Source organism: Electrona antarctica (genome assembly GCF_951216825.1).
Source record: "Electrona antarctica genome assembly, contig: scaffold_296, whole genome shotgun sequence".
In the NCBI taxonomy this organism is placed as follows: Eukaryota; Metazoa; Chordata; class Actinopteri; order Myctophiformes; family Myctophidae; genus Electrona; species Electrona antarctica.
Window position 1 is genome coordinate 141447 of NW_027636931.1, and position 27444 is coordinate 168890.

Genomic DNA, 27444 nt, shown 5'->3' on the forward strand with positions numbered 1-27444 from the left:
GATTCTGCCTGACAGCAACAATATGGAGTTACAAGGATTCTGCCTGACAGCAACAATATGGAGATACAAGGATTCTGCCTGACAGCAACAATATGGAGATACAAGGATTCTGCCTGACAGCAACAATATGGGGATACAAGGACTCTGCCTGACGGCAACAATATGGGGAGACAAGGATTCTGCCTGACAGCAACAATATGGGGATACAAGGATTCTGCCTGACAGCAACAATATGGGGAGACAAGGATTCTGCCTGACGGCAACAATATGGGGAGACAAGGATTCTGCCTCAATATGGGGATACAAGGACTCTGCCTGACAGCAACAATATGGGGAGACAAGGATTCTGCCCCAATATGGGGATACAAGGACTCTGCCTGACAGCAACAATATGGGGAGACAAGGATTCTGCCTGACGGCAACAATATGGGGAGACAAGGATTCTGCCTGACGGCAACAATATGGGGATACAAGGATTCTGCCTCAATATGGAGATACAAGGATTCTGCCTGACAGCAACAATATGGAGTTACAAGGATTCTGCCTGACAGCAACAATATGGGGAGACAAGGATTCTGCCTGACAGCAACAATATGGAGATACAAGGATTCTGCCTGACAGCAACAATATGGAGTTACAAGGATTCTGCCTGACAGCAACAATATGGGGATACAAGGATTCTGCCTCAATATGGAGATACAAGGATTCTGCCTGACAGCAACAATATGGAGTTACAAGGATTCTGCCTGACAGCAACAATATGGGGAGACAAGGATTCTGCCTGACAGCAACAATATGGGGAGACAAGGATTCTGCCTGACAGCAACAATATGGAGATACAAGGATTCTGCCTGACAGCAACAATATGGAGATACAAGGATTCTGCCTCAATATGGAGATACAAGGATTCTGCCTGACAGCAACAATATGGAGATACAAGGATTCTGCCTCAATATGGAGATACAAGGATTCTGCCTGACAGCAACAATATGGGGATACAAGGATTCTGCCTGACAGCAACAATATGGAGATACAAGGATTCTGCCTCAATATGGAGATACAAGGATTCTGCCTGACAGCAACAATATGGAGATACAAGGATTCTGCCTCAATATGGAGATACAAGGATTCTGCCTGACAGCAACAATATGGGGATACAAGGATTCTGCCTGACAGCAACAATATGGAGATACAAGGATTCTGCCTGACAGCAACAATATGGAGATACAAGGATTCTGCCTGACAGCAACAATATGGAGATACAAGGATTCTGCCTCAATATGGAGATACAAGGATTCTGCCTGACAGCAACAATATGGGGATACAAGGATTCTGCCTGACAGCAACAATATGGGGAGACAAGGATTCTGCCTGACAGCAACAATATGGAGTTACAAGGATTCTGCCTGACAGCAACAATATGGGGAGACAAGGATTCTGCCTGACAGCAACAATATGGAGATACAAGGATTCTGCCTGACAGCAACAATATGGGGAGACAAGGATTCTGCCTGACAGCAACAATATGGAGTTACAAGGATTCTGCCTGACAGCAACAATATGGGGAGACAAGGATTCTGCCTGACAGCAACAATATGGAGTTACAAGGATTCTGCCTCAATATGGAGATACAAGGATTCTGCCTGACAGCAACAATATGGAGATACAAGGATTCTGCCTGACAGCAACAATATGGGGAGACAAGGATTCTGCCTGACAGCAACAATATGGGGATACAAGGATTCTGCCTGACAGCAACAATATGGGGAGACAAGGATTCTGCCTGACAGCAACAATATGGAGATACAAGGATTCTGCCTCAATATGGAGATACAAGGATTCTGCCTGACAGCAACAATATGGAGTTACAAGGATTCTGCCTGACGGCAACAATATGGAGATACAAGGATTCTGCCTGACAGCAACAATATGGAGTTACAAGGATTCTGCCTGACGGCAACAATATGGGGAGACAAGGATTCTGCCTCAATATGGAGATACAAGGATTCTGCCTGACAGCAACAATATGGAGATACAAGGATTCTGCCTGACAGCAACAATATGGGGAGACAAGGATTCTGCCTGACAGCAACAATATGGAGATACAAGGATTCTGCCTGACAGCAACAATATGGGGAGACAAGGATTCTGCCTGACGGCAACAATATGGGGATACAAGGATTCTGCCTCAATATGGAGATACAAGGATTCTGCCTGACAGCAACAATATGGAGTTACAAGGATTCTGCCTCAATATGGAGATACAAGGATTCTGCCTGACAGCAACAATATGGAGTTACAAGGATTCTGCCTGACAGCAACAATATGGGGAGACAAGGATTCTGCCTCAATATGGAGATACAAGGATTCTGCCTGACAGCAACAATATGGAGATACAAGGATTCTGCCTGACGGCAACAATATGGGGAGACAAGGATTCTGCCTCAATATGGAGATACAAGGATTCTGCCTGACAGCAACAATATGGAGATACAAGGATTCTGCCTCAATATGGAGATACAAGGATTCTGCCTGACAGCAACAATATGGAGATACAAGGATTCTGCCTCAATATGGAGATACAAGGATTCTGCCTGACAGCAACAATATGGAGATACAAGGATTCTGCCTGACAGCAACAATATGGGGAGACAAGGATTCTGCCTGACGGCAACAATATGGGGATACAAGGATTCTGCCTGACAGCAACAATATGGAGATACAAGGATTCTGCCTGACAGCAACAATATGGGGAGACAAGGATTCTGCCTGACGGCAACAATATGGGGATACAAGGATTCTGCCTGACAGCAACAATATGGGGAGACAAGGATTCTGCCTGACGGCAACAATATGGGGATACAAGGATTCTGCCTGACAGCAACAATATGGAGATACAAGGATTCTGCCTGACAGCAACAATATGGGGAGACAAGGATTCTGCCTGACGGCAACAATATGGGGATACAAGGATTCTGCCTCAATATGGAGATACAAGGATTCTGCCTGACAGCAACAATATGGAGATACAAGGATTCTGCCTGACAGCAACAATATGGAGTTACAAGGATTCTGCCTCAATATGGAGATACAAGGATTCTGCCTGACAGCAACAATATGGGGATACAAGGATTCTGCCTGACGGCAACAATATGGAGATACAAGGATTCTGCCTGACAGCAACAATATGGAGTTACAAGGATTCTGCCTGACGGCAACAATATGGGGAGACAAGGATTCTGCCTGACAGCAACAATATGGGGATACAAGGATTCTGCCTCAATATGGAGATACAAGGATTCTGCCTGACAGCAACAATATGGAGATACAAGGATTCTGCCTGACAGCAACAATATGGGGAGACAAGGATTCTGCCTGACAGCAACAATATGGGGATACAAGGACTCTGCCTGACGGCAACAATATGGGGAGACAAGGATTCTGCCTGACAGCAACAATATGGGGATACAAGGATTCTGCCTGACAGCAACAATATGGGGATACAAGGATTCTGCCTGACAGCAACAATATGGGGAGACAAGGATTCTGCCTCAATATGGGGATACAAGGACTCTGCCTGACAGCAACAATATGGGGAGACAAGGATTCTGCCCCAATATGGGGATACAAGGACTCTGCCTGACAGCAACAATATGGGGAGACAAGGATTCTGCCTGACGGCAACAATATGGGGAGACAAGGATTCTGCCTGACGGCAACAATATGGGGAGACAAGGATTCTGCCTCAATATGGGGATACAAGGACTCTGCCTGACAGCAACAATATGGGGAGACAAGGATTCTGCCTGACAGCAACAATATGGGGAGACAAGGATTCTGCCTGACAGCAACAATATGGGGAGACAAGGATTCTGCCTGACAGCAACAATATGGGGAGACAAGGATTCTGCCTGACAGCAACAATATGGGGAGACAAGGATTCTGCCTGACAGCAACAATATGGGGAGACAAGGATTCTGCCTGACAGCAACAATATGGGGAGACAAGGATTCTGCCTCAATATGGGGATACAAGGACTCTGCCTGACAGCAACAATATGGGGAGACAAGGATTCTGCCTGACAGCAACAATATGGGGATACAAGGACTCTGCCTGACAGCAACAATATGGGGAGACAAGGATTCTGCCCCAATATGGGGAGACAAGGATTCTGCCTGACAGCAACAATATGGGGATACAAGGATTCTGCCTCAATATGGGGATACAAGGACTCTGCCTGACAGCAACAATATGGGGAGACAAGGATTCTGCCCCAATATGGGGAGACAAGGATTCTGCCTGACAGCAACAATATGGGGAGACAAGGATTCTGCCTGACAGCAACAATATGGGGAGACAAGGATTCTGCCTGACAGCAACAATATGGGGAGACAAGGATTCTGCCTGACAGCAACAATATGGGGAGACAAGGATTCTGCCTGACAGCAACAATATGGGGAGACAAGGATTCTGCCTGACAGCAACAATATGGGGATACAAGGACTCTGCCTGACAGCAACAATATGGGGAGACAAGGATTCTGCCTGACAGCAACAATATGGGGATACAAGGATTCTGCCTGACAGCAACAATATGGGGAGACAAGGATTCTGCCTGACGGCAACAATATGGGGAGACAAGGATTCTGCCTCAATATGGGGATACAAGGACTCTGCCTGACAGCAACAATATGGGGAGACAAGGATTCTGCCCCAATATGGGGATACAAGGACTCTGCCTGACAGCAACAATATGGGGAGACAAGGATTCTGCCTGACGGCAACAATATGGGGAGACAAGGATTCTGCCTGACGGCAACAATATGGGGAGACAAGGATTCTGCCTCAATATGGGGATACAAGGACTCTGCCTGACAGCAACAATATGGGGAGACAAGGATTCTGCCTGACAGCAACAATATGGGGAGACAAGGATTCTGCCTGACAGCAACAATATGGGGAGACAAGGATTCTGCCTGACAGCAACAATATGGGGAGACAAGGATTCTGCCTGACAGCAACAATATGGGGAGACAAGGATTCTGCCTGACAGCAACAATATGGGGAGACAAGGATTCTGCCTGACAGCAACAATATGGGGAGACAAGGATTCTGCCTCAATATGGGGATACAAGGACTCTGCCTGACAGCAACAATATGGGGAGACAAGGATTCTGCCTGACAGCAACAATATGGGGATACAAGGACTCTGCCTGACAGCAACAATATGGGGAGACAAGGATTCTGCCCCAATATGGGGAGACAAGGATTCTGCCTGACAGCAACAATATGGGGATACAAGGATTCTGCCTCAATATGGGGATACAAGGACTCTGCCTGACAGCAACAATATGGGGAGACAAGGATTCTGCCCCAATATGGGGAGACAAGGATTCTGCCTGACAGCAACAATATGGGGAGACAAGGATTCTGCCTGACAGCAACAATATGGGGAGACAAGGATTCTGCCTGACAGCAACAATATGGGGAGACAAGGATTCTGCCTGACAGCAACAATATGGGGAGACAAGGATTCTGCCTGACAGCAACAATATGGGGATACAAGGATTCTGCCTGACAGCAACAATATGGGGAGACAAGGATTCTGCCTGACAGCAACAATATGGGGAGACAAGGATTCTGCCTGACGGCAACAATATGGGGAGACAAGGATTCTGCCTCAATATGGGGATACAAGGACTCTGCCTGACAGCAACAATATGGGGAGACAAGGATTCTGCCTGACAGCAACAATATGGGGAGACAAGGATTCTGCCTGACGGCAACAATATGGGGAGACAAGGATTCTGCCTCAATATGGGGATACAAGGACTCTGCCTGACAGCAACAATATGGGGAGACAAGGATTCTGCCCCAATATGGGGATACAAGGACTCTGCCTGACAGCAACAATATGGGGAGACAAGGATTCTGCCTGACGGCAACAATATGGGGAGACAAGGATTCTGCCTGACGGCAACAATATGGGGAGACAAGGATTCTGCCTCAATATGGGGATACAAGGACTCTGCCTGACAGCAACAATATGGGGAGACAAGGATTCTGCCTGACAGCAACAATATGGGGAGACAAGGATTCTGCCTGACAGCAACAATATGGGGAGACAAGGATTCTGCCTGACAGCAACAATATGGGGATACAAGGATTCTGCCTGACAGCAACAATATGGGGAGACAAGGATTCTGCCTGACGGCAACAATATGGAGATACAAGGATTCTGCCTGACAGCAACAATATGGAGATACAAGGATTCTGCCTGACAGCAACAATATGGAGATACAAGGATTCTGCCTGACAGCAACAATATGGAGATACAAGGACTCTGCCTCAATATGGAGATACAAGGACTCTGCCTGACAGCAACAATATGGAGATACAAGGATTCTGCCTCAATATGGAGATACAAGGACTCTGCCTGACAGCAACAATATGGGGATACAAGGATTCTGCCTGACAGCAACAATATGGGGATACAAGGATTCTGCCTGACAGCAACAATATGGGGAGACAAGGATTCTGCCTGACAGCAACAATATGGAGTTACAAGGATTCTGCCTGACAGCAACAATATGGGGAGACAAGGATTCTGCCTGACAGCAACAATATGGAGATACAAGGATTCTGCCTGACAGCAACAATATGGGGAGACAAGGATTCTGCCTGACAGCAACAATATGGAGTTACAAGGATTCTGCCTGACAGCAACAATATGGGGAGACAAGGATTCTGCCTGACAGCAACAATATGGAGTTACAAGGATTCTGCCTCAATATGGAGATACAAGGATTCTGCCTGACAGCAACAATATGGAGATACAAGGATTCTGCCTGACAGCAACAATATGGGGAGACAAGGATTCTGCCTGACGGCAACAATATGGAGATACAAGGATTCTGCCTGACAGCAACAATATGGGGATACAAGGATTCTGCCTGACAGCAACAATATGGGGAGACAAGGATTCTGCCTGACAGCAACAATATGGAGATACAAGGATTCTGCCTCAATATGGAGATACAAGGATTCTGCCTGACAGCAACAATATGGAGTTACAAGGATTCTGCCTGACAGCAACAATATGGGGAGACAAGGATTCTGCCTGACAGCAACAATATGGAGATACAAGGATTCTGCCTCAATATGGAGATACAAGGATTCTGCCTCAATATGGAGTTACAAGGATTCTGCCTGACAGCAACAATATGGGGAGACAAGGATTCTGCCTGACGGCAACAATATGGAGATACAAGGATTCTGCCTGACAGCAACAATATGGAGTTACAAGGATTCTGCCTGACGGCAACAATATGGGGAGACAAGGATTCTGCCTCAATATGGAGATACAAGGATTCTGCCTGACAGCAACAATATGGAGATACAAGGATTCTGCCTGACAGCAACAATATGGAGATACAAGGATTCTGCCTGACGGCAACAATATGGGGAGACAAGGATTCTGCCTCAATATGGAGATACAAGGATTCTGCCTGACAGCAACAATATGGGGATACAAGGATTCTGCCTCAATATGGAGATACAAGGATTCTGCCTGACAGCAACAATATGGAGATACAAGGATTCTGCCTCAATATGGAGATACAAGGATTCTGCCTGACAGCAACAATATGGAGATACAAGGATTCTGCCTGACAGCAACAATATGGGGAGACAAGGATTCTGCCTGACGGCAACAATATGGGGATACAAGGATTCTGCCTGACAGCAACAATATGGAGATACAAGGATTCTGCCTGACAGCAACAATATGGAGTTACAAGGATTCTGCCTGACAGCAACAATATGGGGATACAAGGATTCTGCCTCAATATGGAGATACAAGGATTCTGCCTGACAGCAACAATATGGAGATACAAGGATTCTGCCTGACAGCAACAATATGGGGAGACAAGGATTCTGCCTGACAGCAACAATATGGGGATACAAGGACTCTGCCTGACGGCAACAATATGGGGAGACAAGGATTCTGCCTGACAGCAACAATATGGGGATACAAGGATTCTGCCTGACAGCAACAATATGGGGAGACAAGGATTCTGCCTGACGGCAACAATATGGGGAGACAAGGATTCTGCCTCAATATGGGGATACAAGGACTCTGCCTGACAGCAACAATATGGGGAGACAAGGATTCTGCCCCAATATGGGGATACAAGGACTCTGCCTGACAGCAACAATATGGGGAGACAAGGATTCTGCCTGACGGCAACAATATGGGGAGACAAGGATTCTGCCTGACGGCAACAATATGGGGAGACAAGGATTCTGCCTCAATATGGGGATACAAGGACTCTGCCTGACAGCAACAATATGGGGAGACAAGGATTCTGCCTGACAGCAACAATATGGGGAGACAAGGATTCTGCCTGACAGCAACAATATGGGGAGACAAGGATTCTGCCTGACAGCAACAATATGGGGAGACAAGGATTCTGCCTGACAGCAACAATATGGGGAGACAAGGATTCTGCCTGACAGCAACAATATGGGGAGACAAGGATTCTGCCTGACAGCAACAATATGGGGAGACAAGGATTCTGCCTCAATATGGGGATACAAGGACTCTGCCTGACAGCAACAATATGGGGAGACAAGGATTCTGCCTGACAGCAACAATATGGGGATACAAGGACTCTGCCTGACAGCAACAATATGGGGAGACAAGGATTCTGCCCCAATATGGGGAGACAAGGATTCTGCCTGACAGCAACAATATGGGGATACAAGGATTCTGCCTCAATATGGGGATACAAGGACTCTGCCTGACAGCAACAATATGGGGAGACAAGGATTCTGCCCCAATATGGGGAGACAAGGATTCTGCCTGACAGCAACAATATGGGGAGACAAGGATTCTGCCTGACAGCAACAATATGGGGAGACAAGGATTCTGCCTGACAGCAACAATATGGGGAGACAAGGATTCTGCCTGACAGCAACAATATGGGGAGACAAGGATTCTGCCTGACAGCAACAATATGGGGAGACAAGGATTCTGCCTGACAGCAACAATATGGGGATACAAGGACTCTGCCTGACAGCAACAATATGGGGAGACAAGGATTCTGCCTGACAGCAACAATATGGGGATACAAGGATTCTGCCTGACAGCAACAATATGGGGAGACAAGGATTCTGCCTGACGGCAACAATATGGGGAGACAAGGATTCTGCCTCAATATGGGGATACAAGGACTCTGCCTGACAGCAACAATATGGGGAGACAAGGATTCTGCCCCAATATGGGGATACAAGGACTCTGCCTGACAGCAACAATATGGGGAGACAAGGATTCTGCCTGACGGCAACAATATGGGGAGACAAGGATTCTGCCTGACGGCAACAATATGGGGAGACAAGGATTCTGCCTCAATATGGGGATACAAGGACTCTGCCTGACAGCAACAATATGGGGAGACAAGGATTCTGCCTGACAGCAACAATATGGGGAGACAAGGATTCTGCCTGACAGCAACAATATGGGGAGACAAGGATTCTGCCTGACAGCAACAATATGGGGAGACAAGGATTCTGCCTGACAGCAACAATATGGGGAGACAAGGATTCTGCCTGACAGCAACAATATGGGGAGACAAGGATTCTGCCTGACAGCAACAATATGGGGAGACAAGGATTCTGCCTCAATATGGGGATACAAGGACTCTGCCTGACAGCAACAATATGGGGAGACAAGGATTCTGCCTGACAGCAACAATATGGGGATACAAGGACTCTGCCTGACAGCAACAATATGGGGAGACAAGGATTCTGCCCCAATATGGGGAGACAAGGATTCTGCCTGACAGCAACAATATGGGGATACAAGGATTCTGCCTCAATATGGGGATACAAGGACTCTGCCTGACAGCAACAATATGGGGAGACAAGGATTCTGCCCCAATATGGGGAGACAAGGATTCTGCCTGACAGCAACAATATGGGGAGACAAGGATTCTGCCTGACAGCAACAATATGGGGAGACAAGGATTCTGCCTGACAGCAACAATATGGGGAGACAAGGATTCTGCCTGACAGCAACAATATGGGGAGACAAGGATTCTGCCTGACAGCAACAATATGGGGATACAAGGATTCTGCCTGACAGCAACAATATGGGGAGACAAGGATTCTGCCTGACAGCAACAATATGGGGAGACAAGGATTCTGCCTGACGGCAACAATATGGGGAGACAAGGATTCTGCCTCAATATGGGGATACAAGGACTCTGCCTGACAGCAACAATATGGGGAGACAAGGATTCTGCCTGACAGCAACAATATGGGGAGACAAGGATTCTGCCTGACGGCAACAATATGGGGAGACAAGGATTCTGCCTCAATATGGGGATACAAGGACTCTGCCTGACAGCAACAATATGGGGAGACAAGGATTCTGCCCCAATATGGGGATACAAGGACTCTGCCTGACAGCAACAATATGGGGAGACAAGGATTCTGCCTGACGGCAACAATATGGGGAGACAAGGATTCTGCCTGACGGCAACAATATGGGGAGACAAGGATTCTGCCTCAATATGGGGATACAAGGACTCTGCCTGACAGCAACAATATGGGGAGACAAGGATTCTGCCTGACAGCAACAATATGGGGAGACAAGGATTCTGCCTGACAGCAACAATATGGGGAGACAAGGATTCTGCCTGACAGCAACAATATGGGGATACAAGGATTCTGCCTGACAGCAACAATATGGGGAGACAAGGATTCTGCCTGACGGCAACAATATGGGGAGACAAGGATTCTGCCTCAATATGGGGATACAAGGACTCTGCCTGACAGCAACAATATGGGGAGACAAGGATTCTGCCCCAATATGGGGATACAAGGACTCTGCCTGACAGCAACAATATGGGGAGACAAGGATTCTGCCTGACGGCAACAATATGGGGAGACAAGGATTCTGCCTGACGGCAACAATATGGGGAGACAAGGATTCTGCCTCAATATGGGGATACAAGGACTCTGCCTGACAGCAACAATATGGGGAGACAAGGATTCTGCCTGACAGCAACAATATGGGGAGACAAGGATTCTGCCTGACAGCAACAATATGGGGAGACAAGGATTCTGCCTGACAGCAACAATATGGGGAGACAAGGATTCTGCCTGACAGCAACAATATGGGGAGACAAGGATTCTGCCTGACAGCAACAATATGTTACACACTTAAACGTTAAATGGTTTTACACAGACTAGCCTCAGCACCCAGGCTTTTATTTCCGTTCGCTACGGCTCAAAAAATGAAAGCCTGGGGGAACGTGAGACATTCCCTGGTCTAGGAGTGAGAGTGAACTACAGTGCAGAGGGGCGTCACTCTCAATATAGTGACGTCAGTTTTCTCTGCTGTCCAGGGAGGGGGGCTCTGATCGGTGAACCAATATTGATGATATGCTGCCATCTTGCCAGCAAGGTGCTACCTAGGTGCAACTTCCCATAGACAGCCCATTCAGCCAAACAGAAAAGTCCTATTTAATTGTCTTAAATAACGTCAAACTCACCAACATTGCAGCTGTACGAAAAGCTTGAATTATCGTCTTACTATCTGCAAAGTGTTTGCTTCATAAAAGTCCACCGTAGACACAGACTTGCAGATGATTGTTTTTCTAAGTGTGCAAATTCTAAACAGGTGGTACACATGGGCTGTTGAGTGATAGTCAACGAGCACTCCCAAACTCCAGCACTTAGAAAAAAATCATCTGCAAGGAATTTCTTGACAGGAAGTAGCTCATACCATGTCTACAGTGGATTTTTATTAAACAAACACATTGCAGATAGAAAGAGGATGATTCAAGCTTTCCGTACAGCTGCAATGTTGGTGAGTTTGACATTATTTAATACAATTAGATAATACTGTTCTGATTGGATGAATGGGCTGTCTATGGGCACATAAGTAGCACCTTGCTGGCAATATGGCAGCTGTGTGCATATCATCAAGCGCTTCTCAAAGCGCGTCCACCCCTCTGGACCAGCCCTCTAGACCAGCCTCTAGACCACCCCTCTAGACCAGCCCTCTAGACCAGCCTCTAGACCACCCCTCTAGACCAGCCCTCTAGACCAGCCTCTAGACCACCCCTCTAGACCAGCCCTCTAGACCAGAATGCAAGCTGGCTGGGCCAGGCTATACACAGACCCTCTAGACCAGAATGCAAGCTGGCTGGGCCAGGCTATACACAGACCCTCTAGACCAGAAGGCAAGCTGGCTGGGCCAGGCTATACACAGACCAGGCTATACACAGACCCTCTGGACCAGAAGGCAAGCTGGCTGGGCCAGGCTATACACAGACCAGGCTATACACAGACCCTCTGGACCAGAAGGCAAGCTGGCTGGGCCAGGCTATACACAGACCAGGCTATACACAGACCCTCTGGACCAGAAGGCAAGCTGGCTGGGCCAGGCTATACACAGACCAGGCTATACACAGACCCTCTGGACCAGAAGGCAAGCTGGCTGGGCCAGGCTATACACAGACCAGGCTATACACAGACCCTCTGGACCAGAAGGCAAGCTGGCTGGGCCAGGCTATACACAGACCCTCTAGACCAGAAGGCAAGCTGGCTGGGCCAGGCTATACACAGACCAGGCTATACACAGACCCTCTGGACCAGAAGGCAAGCTGGCTGGGCCAGGCTATACACAGACCCTCTAGACCAGAAGGCAAGCTGGCTGGGCCAGGCTATACACAGACCAGGCTATACACAGACCCTCTGGACCAGAAGGCAAGCTGGCTGGGCCAGGCTATACACAGACCCTCTAGACCAGAAGGCAAGCTGGCTGGGCCAGGCTATACACAGACCAGGCTATACACAGACCCTCTAGACCAGAAGGCAAGCTGGCTGGGCCAGGCTATACACAGACCCTCTAGACCAGAAAGCAAGCTGGCTGGGCCAGGCTATACACAGACCAGGCTATACACAGACCCTCTAGACCAGAAATCAAGCTGGCTGGGCCAGGCTATACACAGACCCTCTAGACCAGAAAGCAAGCTGGCTGGGCCAGGCTATACACAGACCAGGCTATACACAGACCCTCTAGACCAGAAAGCAAGCTGGCTGGGCCAGGCTATACACAGACCCTCTAGACCAGAAAGCAAGCTGGCTGGGCCAGGCTATACACAGACCAGGCTATACACAGACCCTCTAGACCAGAAAGCAAGCTGGCTGGGCCAGGCTATACACAGACCCTCTAGACCAGAAAGCAAGCTGGCTGGGCCAGGCTATACACGGACACACAGACTGACTGCTCAGCAGACCAGTGACTTCAAATGGAACTAGAAAAAGTGCCCTTCTGGGCACAGGTCTCCACCAGGAGGATAGGAGTAAATGTGTGTGATGTTTTGCACAATGTTTAGGAGTGATATAAACATGTTTTTTGCAACAATTTTCTTCATTGTGTTGAGGAAATGCAGAGTCAGATCACTCATAGCAAGGATAGAATTCTGGATGAGCAGGACATGTGCAGCATTTTGTACAAAACGGGCCACTCCTGAAGACTTTGGAAGGCAATCTTAGCCAATCAGTGTAGAATCTGAGAAATCAAACAGACTCGTCTTGACCACATGACTACAGAGATCATGTATACCGATTTGCATGATATTTGGATGAAATCTGTGCGACTAATATAAACAATGTGTTTTGCAGAAATCGGCCTCATGGTGGCGCTATAACCGGCAGATGTGGAGGGATGCAGGGAAAATGTTTTTCCATGCCTCTAGGGAGTGCGCATACAAAGTTGTACACAGAACGATGCAGTTATAGGTAAAAACAGGAATTGCTCTGTTATAGCGCCACCATGAGGCTGGCTTGGAAAATAAATTGTGTCATGTCGTCCTCAGCCTAGTGGAAATGTATAATTTCACGGAAATTGCACACTGTGTTTGTGATTTGTGGCATTTTGTTCGAAACGGACCAATCATGTGAGCTTTGGAAGCGAATCTTAGCCATTCAGGAAGGAAGATGGGAAATGGTGCAGATCCGTGTTGATCACATGACTATGGAGATAGTGTATACCGAATTGTGTGATGTATGGATAAAATGTGTACGAGTAATCTGCAGAAATGTGTTTTGCCTAAATCGGTCTCATGGTGGCACTATAACAGGCCGTTGACGGAGCCGGAGATTAGCTGGTAACAGACGGACGGAAGGAAGGAAGGACGGACGGACACACACACGCACGGACGGAGTGCAAAACATACTCTCTCCCCAGGCCTTCGGCCTGGTGGAGACAAAAACTTAAAAGGCACATCACCACACTCCCTTCTAAGATGATCCCGACTTTGGATGGGTTGGACTGAGGACTTGGATTGATGCAGAGGATTGGATGGGTTGGATGGGTTGGACTGAGGACTTGGATTGATGCAGAGGATTGGATGGGTTGGACTGAGGACTTGGATTGATGCAGAGGATTGGATGGGTTGGATGGGTTGGACTGAGGAGGACTTGGATTGATGCAGAGGATTCCTGCTGGTGTCTCATTGTACAGGAAATCTCACTTACATCCTAACAGAAACAAATGAACAAGGACAGGACATAGTCATACCGTTAGATAATGGACAGTTAAGGCAGTCTGTGGGACACAATGCTCAGAAAGACATAATAATGAGGCAACACAAGGGTTCAGAGTTTGGAAGTATTAGGATTTACTCGAGTAAGGAGTCAAGAACTTACATGACCTGTTCATGCATGGAAACCCCAGTCTGACTCAAAGAGCTGCATAGTGTCACGTAATGGAAACCCCAGTCTGACTCAAAGAGCTACATAGGGTCACGTAATGGAAACCCCAGTCTGACTCAAAGAGCTACATAGGGTCACGTAATGGAAACCCCAGTCTGACTCAAAGAGCTGCATAGGGTCACGTAATGGAAACCCCAGTCTGACTCAAAGAGCTACATAGGGTCACGTAATGGAAACCCCAGTCTGACTCAAAGAGCTGCATAGGGTCACGTAATGGAAACCCCAGTCTGACTCAAAGAGCTACATAGGGTCACGTAATGGAAACCCCAGTCTGACTCAAAGAGCTACATAGGGTCACGTAATGGAAACCCCAGTCTGACTCAAAGAGCTACATAGGGTCACGTAATGGAAACCCCAGTCTGACTCAAAGAGCTACATAGGGTCACGTAATGGAAACCCCAGTCTGACTCAAAGAGCTACATAGGGTCACGTAATGGAAACCCCAGTCTGACTCAAAGAGCTACATAGGGTCACGTAATGGAAACCCCAGTCTGACTCAAAGAGCTGCATAGGGTCACGTAATGGAAACCCCAGTCTGACTCAAAGAGCTACATAGGGTCACGTAATGGAAACCCCAGTCTGACTCAAAGAGCTGCATAGGGTCACGTAATGGAAACCCCAGTCTGACTCAAAGAGCTGCATAGGGTCACGTAATGGAAACCCCAGTCTGACTCAAAGAGCTGCATAGGGTCACATAATGGAAACCCCAGTCTGACTCAAAGAGCTGCATAGGGTCACGTAATGGAAACCCCAGTCTGACTCAAAGAGCTGCATAGGGTCACGTAATGGAAACCCCAGTCTGACTCAAAGAGCTGCATAGGGTCACGTAATGGAAACCCCAGTCTGACTCAAAGAGCTGCATAGGGTCACAGTCTTTAGTTTCACTCCCACAAGAGGCAACCCCCAACAGGAATGGGACAGTAACAAAGTAACCAAACAGCACCACAGGGGGTGTGACAGATAAGATAACATCAGAAGTGCAATAAAGGGGTATTATTATATGTTTGTATCTAAATTTCTACGACATTACCCCACTTTTAAACATTTAAAAACCCCTAAACACCACTTATCAGTACATCGCAGATGTAGGCAAAAAAACCTGGAACCCAATGGGTTAGACAAACAGGGAAAATTCCTACATGGCCCTCATCTATAGAGCGACCGCACACAAGGCCTACGATACAGTGTTACAATAGTTTCACAACAACAAACAAAACAAGGCAAAGCCAAATTAAACATACAGCAAAATGTTGTAGCCCTCAGACCAAAAAAACATCTCAGCACCAGTAAATACCACCAATAACACCAATAAATACAAATACAATAAATCAAATTAAAACAAAACAAAACATAAAACAGAACACCGTAACTAGCATACGTATTAATAGGTTACTGGTCCAATCGTCTTCCTCTGTGAAGAAGACATCAATAACCCACGTTACCACCAGGAAGTGTCACCAATAACTAATTTTCAGACTGAATAATGCAACACTCTTACCGTCAATGCAAGACTAACCCTAACCCTAACCCAATGCCAGACTAACCCTAACCCTAACCCAATGCCAGACTCCTTCATGATAACTTTCTGCCCGTGTGTAAGCACATGCCTCTAGTAGTGGCAAAGCTCAGCAATGACCCTCATGCCAGAGGATGACCCTCATGACCCTCATGACCCTCATGTCCCTCATGACCCTCATGCCAGAGGATGACCCTCATGACCCTCATGACCCTCATGACCCTCATGACCCTCATGACCCTCATGCCAGAGGATGACCCTCATGACCCTCATGACCCTCATGACCCTCATGACCCTCATGCCAGAGGATGACCCTCATGACCCTCATGACCCTCATGACCCTCATGCCAGAGGATGACCCTCATGACCCTCATGACCCTCATGACCCTCATGACCCTCATGCCAGAGGATGACCCTCATGACCCTCATGACCCTCATGACCCTCATGCCAGAGGATGACCCTCATGACCCTCATGACCCTCATGCCAGAGGATGACCCTCATGACCCTCATGACCCTCATGTCCCTCATGACCCTCATGACCCTCATGACCCTCATGCCAGAGGATGACCCTCATGACCCTCATGACCCTCATGTCCCTCATGACCCTCATGACCCTCATGACCCTCATGCCAGAGGATGACCCTCATGACCCTCATGACCCTCATGTCCCTCATGACCCTCATGACCCTCATGACCCTCATGCCAGAGGATGACCCTCATGACCCTCATGACCCTCATGCCAGAGGATGACCCTCATGACCCTCATGACCCTCATGACCCTCATGACCCTCATGACCCTCATGACCCTCATGTCCCTCATGACCCTCATGACCCTCATGACCCTCATGCCAGAGGATGACCCTCATGACCCTCATGACCCTCATGTCCCTCATGACCCTCATGACCCTCATGACCCTCATGACCCTCATGACCCTCATGACCCTCATGACCCTCATGACCCTCATGACCCTCATGACCCTCATGCCAGAGGATGACCCTCATGACCCTCATGACCCTCATGCCAGAGGATGACCCTCATGACCCTCATGACCCTCATGTCCCTCATGACCCTCATGACCCTCATGACCCTCATGACCCTCATGACCCTCATGCCAGAGGATGACCCTCATGACCCTCATGACCCTCATGACCCTCATGCCAGAGGATGACCCTCATGACCCTCATGACCCTCATGCCAGAGGATGACCCTCATGACCCTCATGACCCTCATGTCCCTCATGACCCTCATGACCCTCATGACCCTCATGCCAGAGGATGACCCTCATGACCCTCATGACCCTCATGTCCCTCATGACCCTCATGACCCTCATGACCCTCATGCCAGAGGATGACCCTCATGACCCTCATGACCCTCATGTCCCTCATGACCCTCATGACCCTCATGACCCTCATGACCCTCATGCCAGAGGATGACCCTCATGACCCTCATGACCCTCATGCCAGAGGATGACCCTCATGACCCTCATGACCCTCATGACCCTCATGACCCTCATGACCCTCATGACCCTCATGTCCCTCATGACCCTCATGACCCTCATGACCCTCATGCCAGAGGATGACCCTCATGACCCTCATGACCCTCATGTCCCTCATGACCCTCATGACCCTCATGACCCTCATGACCCTCATGACCCTCATGACCCTCATGTCCCTCATGACCCTCATGACCCTCATGACCCTCATGACCCTCATGCCAGAGGATGACCCTCATGACCCTCATGACCCTCATGCCAGAGGATGACCCTCATGACCCTCATGACCCTCATGTCCCTCATGACCCTCATGACCCTCATGACCCTCATGACCCTCATGACCCTCATGCCAGAGGATGACCCTCATGACCCTCATGACCCTCATGACCCTCATGCCAGAGGATGACCCTCATGACCCTCATGACCCTCATGCCAGAGGATGACCCTCATGACCCTCATGACCCTCATGTCCCTCATGACCCTCATGACCCTCATGACCCTCATGCCAGAGGATGACCCTCATGACCCTCATGACCCTCATGTCCCTCATGACCCTCATGACCCTCATGACCCTCAAGCCAGAGGATGACCCTCATGACCCTCATGACCCTCATGTCCCTCATGACCCTCATGACCCTCATGACCCTCATGCCAGAGGATGACCCTCATGACCCTCATGACCCTCATGCCAGAGGATGACCCTCATGACCCTCATGACCCTCATGACCCTCATGACCCTCATGACCCTCATGACCCTCATGACCCTCATGTCCCTCATGACCCTCATGACCCTCATGACCCTCATGCCAGAGGATGACCCTCATGACCCTCATGACCCTCATGCCAGAGGATGACCCTCATGACCCTCATGACCCTCATGCCAGAGGATGACCCTCATGACCCTCATGACCCTCATGTCCCTCATGACCCTCATGACCCTCATGACCCTCATGACCCTCATGACCCTCATGCCAGAGGATGACCCTCATGACCCTCATGACCCTCATGACCCTCATGCCAGAGGATGACCCTCATGACCCTCATGACCCTCATGCCAGAGGATGACCCTCATGACCCTCATGACCCTCATGTCCCTCATGGCAACTCCGAAAATTATATATATATAAAATTAGGTTTTATAAAAAAAAAAAAAAAACTGTCTTTCTGTGAAAAGAGCTGGCCATCGCTGGACCGTCTGGTAGATTTCAGGCTTTTCTGTGACAACTTATTTTCTCCTAAAAGACATTCCTGATGTAAACAAGGAAATGGTTCGGCATTACGTCCATGTTGAACTCTATAATGTTTAAAAACGGTGTTCTCTTGTCACAGTTAATGGAGTAGCTTACAACAAGGCCAATACTTACAATTCCAAAGCATCTCTGACTTTGTGACCTGCAACACAACACAAAATAAATGAGGGGATTTAAAATGAATGCCAATTAATCGCATGCTATAAATCAGTGGTTCTCAACCTTTTTACACTACCACCTCAGAATATGTGTGGCTCTCCAAGTAGTAAAGTAAAACCACAATAGCTTATGTAAAAATACAATAGCATAGACCTTTATTATTAGACTGCCCCATCATTAACACAGGAGGAACATAGACCTTTATTATTAGACTGCCCCATCATTAACACAGGAGGCACATAGACCTTTATTATTAGACTGCCCCATCATTAACACAGGAGGAACATAGACCTTTATTATTAGACTGCCCCATCATTAACACAGGAGGCACATAGACCTTTATTATTAGACTGCCCCATCATTAACACAGGAGGCACATAGACCTTTATTATTAGACTGCCCCATCATTAACCCAGGAGGAACATAGACCTTTATTATTAGACTGCCCCATCATTAACCCAGGAGGAACATAGACCTTTATTATTAGACTGCCCCATCATTAACACAGGATAGACCTTTATTATTAGACTGCCCCATCATTAACACAGGAGGAACATAGACCTTTATTATTAGACTGCCCCATCATTAACACAGGAGGAACATAGACCTTTATTATTAGACTGCCCCATCATTAACACAGGAGGAACATAGACCTTTATTATTAGACTGCCCCATCATTAACACAGGAGGAACATAGACCTTTATTATTAGACTGCCCCATCATTAACCCAGGAGGAACATAGACCTTTATTATTAGACTGCCCCATCATTAACCCAGGAGGAACATAGACCTTTATTATTAGACTGCCCCATCATTAACACAGGAGGAACATAGACCTTTATTATTAGACTGCCCCATCATTAACACAGGAGGAACATAGACCTTTATTATTAGACTGCCCCATCATTAACACAGGAGGAACATAGACCTTTATTATTAGACTGCCCCATCATTAACACAGGAGGAACATAGACCTTTATTATTAGACTGCCCCATCATTAACACAGGAGGAACATAGACCTTTATTATTAGACTGCCCCATCATTAACACAGGAGGAACATAGACCTTTATTATTAGACTGCCCCATCATTAACACAGGAGGAACATAGACCTTTATTATTAGACTGCCCCATCATTAACACAGGAGGAACATAGACCTTTATTATTAGACTGCCCCATCATTAACACAGGAGGAACATAGACCTTTATTATTAGACTGCCCCATCATTAACACAGGAGGAACATAGACCTTTATTATTAGACTGCCCCATCATTAACACAGGAGGAACATAGACCTTTATTATTAGACTGCCCCATCATTAACACAGGAGGAACATAGACCTTTATTATTAGACTGCCCCATCATTAACACAGGAGGAACATAGACCTTTATTATTAGACTGCCCCATCATTAACACAGGAGGAACATAGACCTTTATTATTAGACTGCCCCATCATTAACACAGGAGGAACATAGACCTTTATTATTAGACTGCCCCATCATTAACACAGGAGGAACATAGACCTTTATTATTAGACTGCCCCATCATTAACACAGGAGGAACATAGACCTTTATTATTAGACTGCCCCATCATTAACACAGGAGGAACATAGACCTTTATTATTAGACTGCCCCATCATTAACACAGGAGGAACATAGACCTTTATTATTAGACTGCCCCATCATTAACACAGGAGGAACATAGACCTTTATTATTAGACTGCCCCATCATTAACACAGGAGGAACATAGACCTTTATTATTAGACTGCCCCATCATTAACACAGGAGGAACATAGACCTTTATTATTAGACTGCCCCATCATTAACACAGGAGGAACATAGACCTTTATTATTAGACTGCCCCATCATTAACACAGGAGGAACATAGACCTTTATTATTAGACTGCCCCATCATTAACACAGGAGGAACATAGACCTTTATTATTAGACTGCCCCATCATTAACACAGGAGGAACATAGACCTTTATTATTAGACTGCCCCATCATTAACACAGGAGGAACATAGACCTTTATTATTAGACTGCCCCATCATTAACACAGGAGGAACATAGACCTTTATTATTAGACTGCCCCATCATTAACACAGGAGGAACATAGACCTTTATTATTAGACTGCCCCATCATTAACACAGGAGGAACATAGACCTTTATTATTAGACTGCCCCATCATTAACACAGGAGGAACATAGACCTTTATTATTAGACTGCCCCATCATTAACACAGGAGGAACATAGACCTTTATTATTAGACTGCCCCATCATTAACACAGGAGGAACATAGACCTTTATTATTAGACTGCCCCATCATTAACACAGGAGGAACATAGACCTTTATTATTAGACTGCCCCATCATTAACACAGGAGGAACATAGACCTTTATTATTAGACTGCCCCATCATTAACACAGGAGGAACATAGACCTTTATTATTAGACTGCCCCATCATTAACACAGGAGGAACATAGACCTTTATTATTAGACTGCCCCATCATTAACACAGGAGGAACATAGACCTTTATTATTAGACTGCCCCATCATTAACACAGGAGGAACATAGACCTTTATTATTAGACTGCCCCATCATTAACACAGGAGGAACATAGACCTTTATTATTAGACTGCCCCATCATTAACACAGGAGGAACATAGACCTTTATTATTAGACTGCCCCATCATTAACACAGGAGGAACATAGACCTTTATTATTAGACTGCCCCATCATTAACACAGGAGGAACATAGACCTTTATTATTAGACTGCCCCATCATTAACACAGGAGGAACATAGACCTTTATTATTAGACTGCCCCATCATTAACACAGGAGGAACATAGACCTTTATTATTAGACTGCCCCATCATTAACACAGGAGGAACATAGACCTTTATTATTAGACTGCCCCATCATTAACACAGGAGGAACATAGACCTTTATTATTAGACTGCCCCATCATTAACACAGGAGGAACATAGACCTTTATTATTAGACTGCCCCATCATTAACACAGGAGGAACATAGACCTTTATTATTAGACTGCCCCATCATTAACACAGGAGGAACATAGACCTTTATTATTAGACTGCCCCATCATTAACACAGGAGGAACATAGACCTTTATTATTAGACTGCCCCATCATTAACACAGGAGGAACATAGACCTTTATTATTAGACTGCCCCATCATTAACACAGGAGGAACATAGACCTTTATTATTAGACTGCCCCATCATTAACACAGGAGGAACATAGACCTTTATTATTAGACTGCCCCATCATTAACACAGGAGGAACATAGACCTTTATTATTAGACTGCCCCATCATTAACACAGGAGGAACATAGACCTTTATTATTAGACTGCCCCATCATTAACACAGGAGGAACATAGACCTTTATTATTAGACTGCCCCATCATTAACACAGGAGGAACATAGACCTTTATTATTAGACTGCCCCATCATTAACACAGGAGGAACATAGACCTTTATTATTAGACTGCCCCATCATTAACACAGGAGGAACATAGACCTTTATTATTAGACTGCCCCATCATTAACACAGGAGGAACATAGACCTTTATTATTAGACTGCCCCATCATTAACACAGGAGGAACATAGACCTTTATTATTAGACTGCCCCATCATTAACACAGGAGGAACATAGACCTTTATTATTAGACTGCCCCATCATTAACACAGGAGGAACATAGACCTTTATTATTAGACTGCCCCATCATTAACACAGGAGGAACATAGACCTTTATTATTAGACTGCCCCATCATTAACACAGGAGGAACATAGACCTTTATTATTAGACTGCCCCATCATTAACACAGGAGGAACATAGACCTTTATTATTAGACTGCCCCATCATTAACACAGGAGGAACATAGACCTTTATTATTAGACTGCCCCATCATTAACACAGGAGGAACATAGACCTTTATTATTAGACTGCCCCATCATTAACACAGGAGGAACATAGACCTTTATTATTAGACTGCCCCATCATTAACACAGGAGGAACATAGACCTTTATTATTAGACTGCCCCATCATTAACACAGGAGGAACATAGACCTTTATTATTAGACTGCCCCATCATTAACACAGGAGGAACATAGACCTTTATTATTAGACTGCCCCATCATTAACACAGGAGGAACATAGACCTTTATTATTAGACTGCCCCATCATTAACACAGGAGGAACATAGACCTTTATTATTAGACTGCCCCATCATTAACACAGGAGGAACATAGACCTTTATTATTAGACTGCCCCATCATTAACACAGGAGGAACATAGACCTTTATTATTAGACTGCCCCATCATTAACACAGGAGGAACATAGACCTTTATTATTAGACTGCCCCATCATTAACACAGGAGGAACATAGACCTTTATTATTAGACTGCCCCATCATTAACACAGGAGGAACATAGACCTTTATTATTAGACTGCCCCATCATTAACACAGGAGGAACATAGACCTTTATTATTAGACTGCCCCATCATTAACACAGGAGGAACATAGACCTTTATTATTAGACTGCCCATCATTAACACAGGAGGAACATAGACCTTTATTATTAGACTGCCCCATCATTAACACAGGAGGAACATAGACCTTTATTATTAGACTGCCCCATCATTAACACAGGAGGAACATAGACCTTTATTATTAGACTGCCCCATCATTAACACAGGAGGAACATTTACTCCCATAAGAATGTATTTAAGGTAACTAACAGTTGTCACACAATGAGACTGCAGACACAATACGCACGCTCACACAGTCACACACACACACACACACACACACAGTCACACACACACACACACACACACACACACACACACACACACACACACAGTCACACACACACACACACACACACACACACACACACACACACACACAGTCACACACGATAGAGATTTTAATCGTGGTCGTGGTCTATTTGTCCCGTTTAGAAAACAAATCGTTTGTCTTTCAGGCAGCAGACGTTCGTCTGAGATGCGACGAGCTGCATGCTTTATTTAGCCTACAAACCACACTGTCTGTAGCTCTTCCTCCATCCTCCACCACTCAAGTTTTAACTCAAATTGTCGCATGACATTAAGAGGTGGCTTTTTGTGAGTGTTATCCTACTTATCTGTGACTGTTATCCTGTCTGAAATGCACTGGCTAAGTGAAAAAGTTAGCCTAGTAGGCTACATAATCTTCTGTCACACTCTAGCCAAACAATGTTTTACCCCAATCAGTTCTAGACTTCTGACGGTGTTTACATATCGTCAGAACTTACTGTAGACCAGTACACTATTTTGATTAACCATGTTATATTTAGTGTCTGTTTCAAATGAGTACTCACCAGAATGCAGGCGTGCAGCTTCAGTCCGAGTCCCCAACGTGTTTTGAATGCTCCGCAATGCCGGGTAAACAACAGCATCCTCCCGCGAGTTAGAAACGATATAGTCTAGCACCTGGCTAAGATATGCAAATGTTTAATAGTCTAGCACCTGGCTAAGATATGCAAATGTTTAATAGTCTAGCACCTGGCTAAGATATGCAAATGTTTAATAGTCTAGCACCTGGCTAAGATATGCAAATGTTTAATAGTCTAGCACCTGGCTAAGCTATGCAATGTATAAAACAAACTACTGTTGCTAAAACTTCTTATGCCTAATGGCTGCCTCTCTTTCTTCCCCCTTTCTTCTTCTTCCCATAAGGCATTGCGGCGTTTCTTGACAAACTAATACATGTTAAGTTAATTTGAATCTAAACTAAAACATTGTAATGTATTTGAACTAAACATTATTTAGCCATCACATTACTATAAAATGCAAAGTACACTTTACACTATTTTTATTAGTTATTTATAAAACTGAAATAGTATATTTACATTGTACTTTTAATATTTTAGTTGATACAACAGGATACAAAATCTGGGATAATATATAGGCTACACTCATAACCGACTGAACGTTATAAAGTATAGGCTACTCTCATAACCAAATGTATTGACTTAAGTTCAAGCTCAAGGCTATAGCCTATAGGCCTACTTGGCAAATACATAAAGAGCCATTTCTATTGAACAATAATTGCACACTCGCCTGCAGAGGTAAAATACACACACACACACACACACACACACACACACACACACACACACACACACACACACACACACACCAACAGTCATAGAACTGACTCAAAGGAGCTCCGTATGACAAAACAATTTCAATAGGCCTACTGCAGGCATTACTACACTAAACAACGTTGGATTTGTTCAGTGCAGAATGCAAAGTGCATGTTCTTATAATTGTGAGTTTGTTTTTTAACATGCAGCGCGAGTCCGCAATAGCCGATCTACAAGCTCACAACGATCTACAAGCTCACAACGATCTACAAGCTCACAACGCGTTGCACTGCGAGTAGAATGCTGCTGAGATCGTGAGCCGCATGCTAGAAATATCCTAATAAATTACATTTTTTGGAACAAAATGCCTCAAATCATCCAATTGCATCCAAGGCGTAAGAACAAATGGCATCCTTTTCACATTGGCCTATTATAGCGCCACCAGGAGGCCACAACCTGACCTGCCCTGGTGGAGACCTGTCCTATTATAGCGCCACCAGGAGGCTACAACCTGACCTGGTGGAGACCTGTCCTATTATAGCGCCACCAGGAGGCCACAACCTGACCTGCCCTGGTGGAGACCTGTCCTATTATAGCGCCACCAGGAGGCCACAACCTGACCTGCCCTGGTGGAGACCTGTCCTATTATAGCGCCACCAGGAGGCCACAACCTGACCTGCCCTGGTGGAGACCTGTCCTATTATAGCGCCACCAGGAGGCTACAACCTGACCTGGTGGAGACCTGTCCTATTATAGCGCCACCAGGAGGCCACAACCTGACCTGGTGGAGACCTGTCCTATTATAGCGCCACCAGGAGGCCACAACCTGACCTGCCCTGGTGGAGACCTGTCCTATTATAGCGCCACCAGGAGGCCACAACCTGACCTGCCCTGGTGGAGACCTGTCCTATTATAGCGCCACCAGGAGGCCACAACCTGACCTGCCCTGGTGGATACCTGTCCTATTATAGCGCCACCAGGAGGCTACAACCTGACCTGCCCTGTTGGAGACCTGTCCTAATATAGCGCCACCAGGAGGCCACAACCTGACCTGGCCTGGTGGAGACCTGTCCTATTATAGCGCCACCAGGAGGCCACAACCTGACCTGCCCTGTTGGAGACCTGTCCTAATATAGCGCCACCAGGAGGCCACGACCTGACCTGCCCTGGTGGAGACCGGTACTATTATAGCGCCACCAGGAGGCCACAACCTGACCTGGTGGAGACCGGTCCTATTATAGCGCCACCAGGAGGCCATAACCTGACCTGGTGGAGACCTGTCCTATTATAGCGCCACCAGGAGGCCATAACCTGACCTGGTGGAGACCTGTCCTATTATAGCGCCACCAGGAGGCCATAACCTGACCTGCCCTGGTGGAGACCTGTCCTATTATAGCGCCACCAGGAGGCCACGACCTGACCTGCCCTGGTGGAGACCGGTCCTATTATAGCGCCACCAGGAGGCCACAACCTGACCTGCCCTGGTGGAGACCTGTCCTATTATAGCGCCACCAGGAGGCCACAACCTGACCTGCCCTGGTGGAGACCTGTCCTATTATAGCGCCACCAGGAGGCCACAACCTGACCTGCCCTGGTGGAGACCTGTCCTATTATAGCGCCACCAGGAGGCCACAACCTGACCTGCTCCTAGGATATCCTACCTGCCCTGGTGGAGACCTGTGCCTGATGTATTCCATGTATCTTTTACCAGATGACAGGCAGGACGCTCTGACCAATGGGAGGCCGGATGCTCTGGCCAATGGGAGGCCGGATGCTCTGGCCAATGGGAAAGCAGGAAAACAGGTCCCCGCCCCTCGGAAGAGTCTGCCGGAGCTCCCACCGCCGCGGACGGTGAGTGACCGCATCTCTGATGATGTCATCACTGTGATGTCATCACTGTGTGTGTGTGTGTGCGTGTGTGTGTGTGTGTGTGTGTGTGTGTGTGTGTGTGTGTGTGCGTGCGTGTGTGTGTGTGTGTGTGTGTGTGTGTGTGTGTGTGTGTGTGTGTGTGTGTGTGTGGTATTCGTTCTCACACACACACACACACACGCTGTGAGGCCCCGAGGCC

The 27444-nt window shown here is 46.7% G+C and overlaps 1 protein-coding gene across 1 annotated transcript in view; it reads left to right on the forward strand.

Annotated features, from left to right (window-relative positions):
• The window catches only part of LOC306919625 (actin filament-associated protein 1-like 2), a gene marked incomplete at its 3' end in the record, with an annotated part of 85903 nt that extends 58676 nt beyond the window's left edge, over positions 1–27227 (forward strand). Inside the window, exon 4 of the mRNA XM_079532381.1 lies at positions 27088–27227. Within this exon, the coding sequence (XP_079388507.1) occupies positions 27088–27227 (140 nt within the window). The remainder of the gene's footprint in view (positions 1–27087) is intronic.
• Positions 27228–27444: the final 217 nt, after the last annotated feature.